The sequence below is a fragment of the Fragaria vesca genome, linkage group LG4 (genome assembly GCF_000184155.1).
Source record: "Fragaria vesca subsp. vesca linkage group LG4, FraVesHawaii_1.0, whole genome shotgun sequence".
In the NCBI taxonomy this organism is placed as follows: Eukaryota; Viridiplantae; Streptophyta; class Magnoliopsida; order Rosales; family Rosaceae; genus Fragaria; species Fragaria vesca.
The window spans coordinates 6,427,029-6,437,395 of NC_020494.1; the positions used below are offsets into that span (position 1 = coordinate 6,427,029).

At 36.6% G+C, this 10,367-nt stretch overlaps 1 protein-coding gene across 1 annotated transcript in view; it reads right to left on the bottom strand.

Annotated features, from left to right (window-relative positions):
* Positions 1-4,769: 4,769 nt before the first annotated feature.
* Positions 4,770-10,367, bottom strand: part of LOC101306420 (importin-11-like) — a 13,891-nt gene continuing 8,293 nt past the window's right edge. Inside the window, exons 14-23 of the mRNA XM_004296557.1 lie at positions 9,891-9,980; positions 9,539-9,721; positions 8,654-8,758; positions 7,597-7,755; positions 7,235-7,279; positions 6,852-7,073; positions 5,482-5,588; positions 5,334-5,387; positions 5,176-5,248; positions 4,770-5,052 (exon numbers count right to left, since the gene is read on the bottom strand). Of these exons, the coding sequence (XP_004296605.1) occupies positions 4,891-5,052; positions 5,176-5,248; positions 5,334-5,387; positions 5,482-5,588; positions 6,852-7,073; positions 7,235-7,279; positions 7,597-7,755; positions 8,654-8,758; positions 9,539-9,721; positions 9,891-9,980 (1,200 nt within the window). The 3' untranslated portion in view covers positions 4,770-4,890. The remainder of the gene's footprint in view (positions 5,053-5,175; positions 5,249-5,333; positions 5,388-5,481; positions 5,589-6,851; positions 7,074-7,234; positions 7,280-7,596; positions 7,756-8,653; positions 8,759-9,538; positions 9,722-9,890; positions 9,981-10,367) is intronic.

Consider the following 10,367-nt stretch of genomic DNA (forward strand, 5'->3'; position numbering starts at 1 on the left):
CCTAAACCCTAAACCCTAAACCCTAAACCCTAAACCCTAAACCCTAAACCCTAAACCCTAAACCCTAAACCCTAAACCCTAAACCCTAAACCCTAAACCCTAAAACCCTAAACCCTAAACCCTAAACCCTAAACCCTAAACCCTAAACCCTAAACCCTAAAACCCTAAACCCTAAACCCTAAACCCTAAACCCTAAACTTTTTTTTTAAACCCTAAACCCTAAACCCTAAAACCCTAAAACCATAATTTAGCACTTGGAATATGAAAGCTTTTTTATATAAAAGAAATATATATTTGGTATGGTGTTGGTAATAAAACCATAACAAAAAGATTTCCAAATATAAATCGTCGTGGACAATTGTAATTAATTTAGGAAAACTTGTTACGTTGTCTTTTTTAAATATTGATGTAATAATTCGTTTAATAAATTTACTAATACTTTGACCCTTCTAGTGGTAGTTTCTAGCTACGCCACTGCGTATATCTCCGGCCGGCCAAGCTCAAGTGACTATAAATAACATAATTAAAAACTGAATCAAGACTTTAAAAATTAAGGGGTAATTAAGCTAGGTTCCTTGCATGCATTGAGAAAAGACTTTGATATCATTGTCTCTGAGTTGAATTTGTTCATGCTCTAGTTGCAAATTGCTTGTGTGTGTTGGTATATCATCTAAAGTCTTTCTCTCTTACTTGCATTCAGGTTGCACTTAAGTTTGAAGAAACTAAGGTTGATCTGTAAGGAGGCACCTGGTGTGTCAAAGAACCTAGCCAACCTGGTTGTGGAAAGAACCTTGGAAAGTGGTTGTGTGCAGAACCAAATACTATAGTTGTGTTGAAGAACTAGGGAAGAAGACTGATAGTGTTAGAGTATCAGTTAGATTGAAATTTAGTTTCTCTTGTGTAGAGCTACATGAATCAAATCTTGAGTAGCTAGATTGATAGGTGTAAACACATTTGTGTCTTGTCCTTGTGTAATTGTGTTAAAAACTACCAATCTTTGTAAACTCTGATTGAAGATTAGTGAAATAATCTTACCTGGTGTTTTTACCCTCAAAAAGGTTTTGCACCGGGTCTTTAAAAGTGTTCTTGTGATTTTTTGATTATTCTAATTATCCATTTCAGTATCTTTATATTCAATCAAGAAAATTTCAGTTATTGTTGTGAAGGTTCAAGCTTTGGCAGGGAATCTGACAACTCAGAAAAGAGACATGAAACAAGAATCACCAATATCTTGTGATTTGGCTTTTGGCTATGTCAAGCGTGTTGATGTTGAAGCTTAATCGCATAAGGCTATAATCTGTTAACAGGGGAGCCCCCAACTAGTTGCATTCAACAATAGATGAGAAAAAAAAAAACAATTATGCCTGAAGTAAAGAACAGTATGATGAATTAACTATCTAAATCACAACCTAGTCCCCAGAAGAGTCGCCACAATGTGAGGGTTCTTTTTGAAATAGGCATCGACTAGGCCAAAATCAACCCAATATTTTGTATGTGATTCAGATCAAGTGGAAATCAAAAGAAGCTTCACAGCGTGAGCCTAGTGTGGGAGCTAGAAACGCGTTGCGGTGAGAGAATTTGGGGTTTTTAGGATAAGTGATTTCTAGAAAATTGGAGGTTGAAGACTTGAAGGAGGCTATTGGGAATGATGGTTAAGAAATTGGCTTGATGCCTGAAGGCATAGTGGTTCGGAAGCTTGAGGAATGGAGGTTGTTTCTGGGTTTGCTTGGTGTTTTGCTCCATGATCGTTCTTGTTTCATACCTCTTCTTTTATGAGAAATTTTTAAGTGCTACGGGAGGACCACGTGGCAGTCTGAAGTGGTCATACATTCCAATCAAATTTAGACATGTGGATTTTCTACAACTAAAATATAAACTAATATTTTCTATTTTTTTATGAAATGACATTCATGGGTATTTAGTAAGTTCAACCTAGGGTCTAGGGTTTAGGGTTTAGAGTTTAGGGTTAGGGTTTAGGGTATAGGGTATAGGGTTTAAGGGTTTAGGGTTTAGGGATTAGGGTTTAGTATTTAGTATTTAATAAACAACATAAAACCTAAAATGATCTTTGACAAAATAGCTGAAATAATTTTTCATGAAGAAAATCCATATGTCTAAATTTGATTGGAATGTAGGACCACGTCAGACTGCCACGTGGTCCTCCCGTAGCACTGAAAAATTTCTCCTCTTTTATAGGCTTAATTGAGAGGTTTGGTGGTTCAGAGCATCCACATTTCTGGATAAAATACCTCATCTTCAATTGATCCATGAAATCCGCCCTAAATCAAGGAAAAAGAAAGCTTTTTTAAGAGATGAAGTTTTAGGAGAAGGAAAAGGTTGCTACAGCAATAGTTGACATGTACAATAGAAAAGTCACCGCAATGACAAACAATAGGAACGAAGTTGACGAGAGAGTATTGGGAGCCGTGAGTTCAAGGTTTAAGGGAGAAGGAGATGTTTGTAAACTGGTCTTAAGGTTGTTCTAACAGAAACAGAAACAAAACAAGGCAAGGATTTTGACAAATTCGAGTCTGGACTATGTATTCATGTGATGCAGGGAAGAAGTCAAGAAATTGAAGAGTTATGTTGGGCATTAGTTTGGGCTTTGGGTTCAAAGGAAAGAAGGATTAGCCCAATCTCATATTCTCATGCATGTTCACTGATTCACCGTCCATTTCAGTCGTTAGGCTTGGATTTCGAGCCCAAGATCAAAATTACCAATAACATTAAATCAACAAATAAACATTATGTGTTTCCGTAACCTACCACACCACACCCATTTCTGCAAACCCCAAAGATACATAGATGTGGCTTAGGCCCACATCAATAGACATGTTTGCTTGGTAGGTTAAAATCAAGGATTTAACCCAAGACTACAAGTTTGCACATAAATTGCGTTGTAGCGTGACTTTTTGGGTATCAACAAATCCTAATCCTATCTTGTCCAGGGTACCAAACGTGGCCCTTGTGTCATCATGCAGGATTTCCTATACTTGCTATCACCATGAGGAATTTTATCTCATAAATCAAGCACATCAGAGATAATTAGGACCTCAGGTGCAAGGAGTGTTCCACATCGAATGTCTTAAAATGAAACTACTCTTCTTAACCCCATGTGAATACGATCTTATAATTAAAGCGGTTGAATTCCGTGACTCATAACCTCACATTTCAAATGGGGCCTCAAATTACAAAATGGCACATCTGTGCTAAGTAATGCACGGAGGATATCAACAGAACTCATGACCTGCTACTTGTGCTAAAAAGGGATATCAATACATGATAACTCATGACCTGCTTCCCATGTCCTTTCCTTCCTCATTTCTATTGAAAATTTCTACCATATGTTGGTAAATCAATTCCGCAAACCTCTGCACCTTGCATCCAATGACAAAGATTGGCAAGCTATATAGTCTCTTGTTGCCCAAGAGCGTACGAGATAAATTTGAAGATACAAAACAGCAGCACATGCCCACCCCAAAAAAGAATGTAAAATCCAATGAATACTGACACCAGTAATCCAATAGCTTCGAACTTCAATTGACCTGAAAAAAATAATAATCACGTGTCAAATACGGAAATACCAGCTTAGAAGAAGACCATATGTGCCCCTAGACAAACCAAACAACAAGTTCATTATCTGTGCTGAGTAGTACTCTATCATAATCAGTCAATACAGTTGCAGCAGTCACATTCACCATCTCAATTTATTCCTTGCTCAGTTGTGCACAACTAAATCATATCCCAAGGTGGAGAATATGCAGTTGGAATGGGGTTTATTTGCCTCGTTATTCTCAACCTTTGAATTAGATCCAAGGGAAGTTGAAAAATAAGAACAGAGTAAGAAATCAATTGAGTATGTGAATAGGAGTCATAATAGCAACTGTTATAATAGTAGTACACAAGAATGAGGAAATGTCTTAACCCTATAGTAGAGTTCACAAAACTGCATTGTTACAATTAATAATCAGGAACCAACTCAATACAGCATCCTCTCCATTCAAGTAATCGCTCTTGACTCAAATTTTCTAAAATAAGTTCTGAAATTATACTAGTCACATTTGATTATTTCCGTGCATATTATTTTACTGTTTGGTCAAACAGTAAATTGGACTGTATAAATTATTACTCGGTCCAAGGGTGGAGAATAATGTAGTAAATAAACTCTTTCCAATTGACTGCCTCATAATCCACCTTAGATTTAGATCCAAGGGCAATTGAGCATAACTGAGTTAGGGAGAATAATGATATTTTAGCTATTTTATTTTCATCTTTGCTCATATTGAAAGCATAAATGCAGGGAATAACATGTGGGAAGGACTCTGCTTGAAAAAGAAATGGCTTTTATTGAAAGATCAAGAAAAGTGCAGTACAAAATGGTGGACAAGAAGTTCACTTACTGGAAGAAAGAAAGGCAAACAGCCTAGATTGAGCTGCATATCATAATATATTTCTGATTATAGTTTCTAAATTGCCCAGAAACAGAAGCCCAAAGAGACGCCCAAAATCTAACTGTCTAATAGTAAAACACTAAAACTGCAACCAAAAATAGTAAAAACGAATAAAAAAAACTTTTGCATCCCATTTATTTTGAGCCATATCGTTCAAAAACCCATAAAATAATGCATCCAAGTCAATATTGAGAAAAACACACATGCTATCACCATTTTCCACTGAAATTTTCCCACTTTGGTGGAAATCAATACTGTTGCCTAGCCATAAGTTTGATGCCAGAAAAATAGAGCTGAAGGAGCAGAGGCAGCTTTCACTGAGCCATATAGACAAAGCACAGTTATAATTGTTAAAGAACTCACCCTATATTGCCTCACATCGGAGAACAGGGAAAACTTGAAGGGCCTTAACATACACCACCATGGATATGAAAGCCAGCTACGCCATCTTTAATGCCTGCTTCAACTGTGTAAGGGCTGAGGGATGCATGTTACCGATGGCCTTACTAAAAGATTCTCCATGAAGAGCAGCACAAGTCTGAAGGTTTTCCCTTACTGAATCCTCTAGAGACATTTGGTTTATAGGGTCTGAAAACTTGACCTATGGTGGGATATAAAAACCTCATCAGAAAAATGTTTACTACTAACTGATCAACTAAAGACGGCTTATATTACTTATAGAAGTAGTGCAATGACTACAAAGGATAGAGAAAGAATTGTTTACCTGTCTTCTTCGCATTTCTTTACTCGGGATGCTGTCCTTACTAAGAGACCCACTGGAGCTTATACTATCACCACTGTTGTTAATTGGGGTAACAATGATGAGTTAAATAGTCATATGATCTAGACAAACACATTAAGGAAAATCATATGGGAACTAACCTGGACTCCTCTACTAAGTCATCATTCACACCCAAAATTACAGTCGTACACACACTGCGCATATAAATAAGCAACATTTTAAGATGCTGAAACAAGATTGTTCAAGAATCAGATGCAGATGACTCACTTAATTCATTTTAACTCGCACCTTAGAATCTGATCAAGTTTATCGAGCACTTGAGGAAGTCTTAGTGTCAACATTATAGAAAGAGCTAAGCCATAAGTCTTCCTTTGGACAGATGATACATTATCTATCTGAAACAGCAAGCACCAAAATGAAAGGAAAAAAAAATTATATACATATAGAAAGAAGCCCAATACATTAAAGAAATGGGTCTGGATTTGGCTACAAAAAGCTCCATTTGAGCAAAACATTCAAAGCACTATGAAAACCTTTCAATTGCAAAACCCAACCAGTGTGACCACAATTATTTTTCTTCTTTTACTAAACTACTACTTTGTGTGGATAGAAACATGCTGTAAATCATTCTCCTGCACAGTTTACTTTAACAAGAAATGCTAGACTCTAGTGTTATATTTATTCTTCAAGTGAAGGAATTATATTCATGTAATAGTTCAACTGTATGAAAGGAAAGACAATAAGACAAAAGGATGAGGTTCTCGGAAGATTCTTGGTTAGAGGATCAACCCTTGAGCTTCTACTTTCCAAAGTTGTTCAGACTTTCAAGATACACCAATTCTTTGGTGGAAAGATTAGTTGTTCACTCTAGTTTTTCGATGAGCTGGAATTTCGTATTGAGAAGAAATTTAAGTGACCAGGAGATTGAAGAGTTTGCCTTGTTGATGGCTAAGCTAGAAAACGTCCGATTAGTGGAATACAAACCAGAAGAAAGGAGATGGAAGCTAGAGTCTACTGGGAAATTCCCTAGTAAAACTTTTCATAGCTTTCATTGGGCACATAAGGCAAGTATACGAGTGTGCGGTACAGTTAGTTCGTATTTTGGGTTGTGATACACATTATGACTTTCATTGGGGTAGCCTTGGTACTATAAATATATTTTTGACCACACACACACACCATGATATTTACTTTAGTAAGAATGATATTTACTTTATTAATATGTAAAACAAACTTAGAAAGTTAAATAATTCATTCTGGAATATCTGATAAATAAAAAGATAAAGATGAAATTACATAACACACCTTCAGTAATAATTCTGTATTGGAAAAGATCTCTAAAAAAAAATAAACCCTAAATAAATTTTCGACCGCGCACACACACACATCACCAACCATGATATTTACTTTAATAAGATTGATATTTACTTTATTAGTATGTAAACAGGATTTACAAAGGTAAATAATACATTCTGGAATATCTGATAAATAAAAATGAAATTACATGACACACCTTCTGTAATAATTCTATATTGGAAAAGATCGAAGAAGAAGAACAACAACAACAGCAACACATAGGCATACAAGGTCTAATTACTGAAAGAAAAAAAATTGGTAATCTTCAGAAGTATCCTCATAGGGGAGGTGAAAGCACTAACCTTGTCAAGCCATATGTCGACGAGACAAAGAAGTATATTTTCCTCAATTGGGACACCCGACTTTTGAAGGAGTAACAAAAGCGATGGCTCGGATGTCAAGTGTGCTAGGTAATTGGTATTCATAACCAATATTCTTGCCAATATGGCAGCAGAAGATGCTTTAACAGTGGCCTTAGAAGGATCTCGGTCATCAGCTCCAGTCATACATATAACAATTAATTTCTAGCAACATTAGCACAAAGATAATTTTAGCTCTAAGAAGGCCTTCAAAAGGGATGACAAGATTAAACTACTCTTATTTATATTTTATTTTTCTTCGGGGGCGGGGGTGAATGAAAAATTAATATAGGAACATCAGGGATCTTAATATCAAAAAACCTCACTTGTAATGAACTGCTGATCAACTGTGGTACTTCTGTAGGGAAACACTGCAGAGAAACGAACTGAATTAGAAGCAAAAACATATGATTCTATTGAGAAACAATGATTTGGCTGGTTCAAAAACACATGATGGATATATGTATATGAAACCTTAAGAAAATCATTTAGATAATAAAAAGAGATACAAGCTCTTAACAGGTTAATTGATAACCAAAAGCTTTCAGCTTTCCCATTATGTAATTAGCAGATTAAGTGGGTAGTGCATCCTCTTAGGACTATTAGAAAGGCGTAATTCATTCCCCAAGTTTTATAGATGGCCAATTATCATACAGTAATAATTTCCACTTACAAGTTTGATAGGTACCTGTATTAGAATATCAATAACAGGAAGAGTTGAAAGAAGTCCTCTATCATTGACATTTCCAACAACCAGATCTAGTATGTTGGCAACACTTGATGCATGCATACTCAGAAATTCCGATCCGCCTAAGATGATGTAATCTTCAATTATAGTGACAGCAACCTGCAATGAAGTCTTAGTCAAGATTATTTAAACACAAGCATGACAAAGGATAACAGACAAACAGAGAGAGAGAGAGAGAGAGAGAGAGAGAGAGAGAGAGAGAGAGAGAGAGAGAGGAGGGAGGGGAGGGGGAGAAGAGAGAGAGAGAGAGAGNGNGNGAGAGAGAGAGAGAGAGAGNGNGNGNGAGNGAGAGAGAGAGNGAGAGAGAGAGAGNGNGAGAGAGAGAGAGNGAGAGNGGGGGGGAGTCGACAAACAAAACCATATGACATATAAAAGAAAACTAACAACTCAAAACAATTTGGAGTGCTATCTTTATGCACTAGCTTCGGTGATGATAGATTGATGCCACACACGCACAGCAAGTAACTCTAAAATACGCAAGCAAACCTAAGATAATGAAGGTGCTGCCATCTGTAAACAACGGTATCTCTTCAAATAATTGATGAATAGAATGGTTCAAACATTTCCAGCATAATCTCACCACCTGGCTAAAATCGTAGCCATATGGTCTAGAGGTAAAGCACTTCTTTAAAACAAAAAATTGGTTCAGGTCCCAACTCCAAACCACCACGGCTGATCAAAAGAATAAATAAAAGTTTAAAATCACTACAATTAGGTTAGAAGTTACAGCAAAAGAAGACCATCAGATACATTAGTCAAAGTGGAATAGTGAATGATATAGTAATCTGGGGTTCACATCCAAAACCAATTGGCAATGGATGGAGTGGCCCAAACCTTTATAAACACTAAAGCAAGGTCTCAAGTTTCCCATGTGGGATGTATATGTCCTAAACAGCGAAATTTCACACAAAATCAGACAAGTTCCACAAGAACTGAACAGATAGTAAAAGAACACGTCCTGCAGAATATAGCATAGTCCTGGATCCAATATTCTAACCTGCAAGTGATCAAAACTTCTTTCCAGAATCTCAACTAGGCACGCGAAGTATGCTAGCAGTTGAGGCACCATTGAGGGGGCTTGAGAAAGTGTTGCTTCCCATAACTGCAATATTTATGCAAACTGAATCAGCATTGAAAAAGGACACTCACAAAAAGGCCACTTCAGGAGGTCCAATACCGAAACAGGCCAGACTGATAACTAATTACCAGAACAGCCAGTTGACTCCTGTTTCTTTGTTTTCTCTTTCTTTCTTTTCTAAAAAAAAAAAAAAAAAAAAAAAATACCAATTATTTTGGGAATTTTATGCATTGTTCTTCATCATGATATTTGGAGTGCTTTAGCTCATCTGACTGTTCATCTCTTTTTCATTTCCCTAGACCATAAACTTTGTTGGATTGATATTGTTTTAACCAAAGTTCAGGAACGATCCTACTGCAGGTAAGTATGAAAACTATGAATTTTGTTGTCAGTCGTGGACATTCTGAACAGTTTTCAACTTCAGATCAAACCAGACGCATCCAATTCTACCAACACCTCCACCTTTACAAATATAAGCCGAAGACCCACTAACCCTGGAGTCTTGTTTAAACAATCCTACTGCAGGCCAGTAGCAATCTTGTTGTATCTTTGCATAAACCAACCTCCATGAATTCAACCATAGAGACAAAACTTTATCTATTCAAGTTCAACACAAACCAGACCCATCCAATTCCACTCCCACCCATACCTCGACAAGCACAAGACAAAAGACCCAACCATCAAGGTTGGAACTTTACTGCCTGGCAGTAACATTGAAGTTTGCCAGGCTTTAATCTTCTCAAGCCCTCCTGAAATGGCCTTTTTGTCTCGTAATAAAAGAGGATAATAATAATAAAGACAAACCATCATGCTATCCTCTAGAAGATTGAGTTCATCAGGGCTATTTATATCAATTCCCTTTTGCAGAACAGGCAGCAATATGTTGTAGCAGAGCGGTGATTGGTATCCAAGTGCGACCACAAAGTTCTTCAATGCAATGAGAAGTTGAATCTGCAGAAGGCATTCACCAGAAGATTCCTCCCAAACCTTTACCAAAAGAATAAACTCACCAATGAGAGAGAGATATAAATTTTTTTTACCATAGACGTGGCAAGATGTCACAGAAAAATGAAAAACGAAAGAAAAGTACGTATTTCTACAAAAACAAAACAAACAGACAGATAAAACAAGGCAGTACAGTATACAGTTCTTGTACCTTCTGAAAAAATAGAACAAGCTTGTCTGCGAACGGAATAACTTCACTCACGTGTCCAATGAGAACAGAAATCAAGTTCAAAACCTGAACCTGAAAAAAAGTGAAAATGAATAGGAGCTAAGAAATTGTACTTTTACAATCAGCACCATCCAGCATAAGAGTTGTAAAATCTAATCATAAAATATCAAAGGCATGCTTTACAAAATTCATACCTGAAGCTAACTGAAACATAACCCTGAGCATATAGAATGTGCATGTAACTATATGAATTAGAAGAAATACAATAACGATCCAAGCAAGGAGTTCTGCCCTGTTTTGTCAAAACGTTTTTGGTTTGGCAAAAGGAAGACCATTATTTTTCCTTCAGGTATGAATGTAATCCCAGCTCCTGCTATTTTATTATATGAGCTTTGTGCACTGTTTTGTTCCCTCCTTTGGTTCAGTAAAATTTATTCTTTGAGAGAGAGAGAGAGAGAG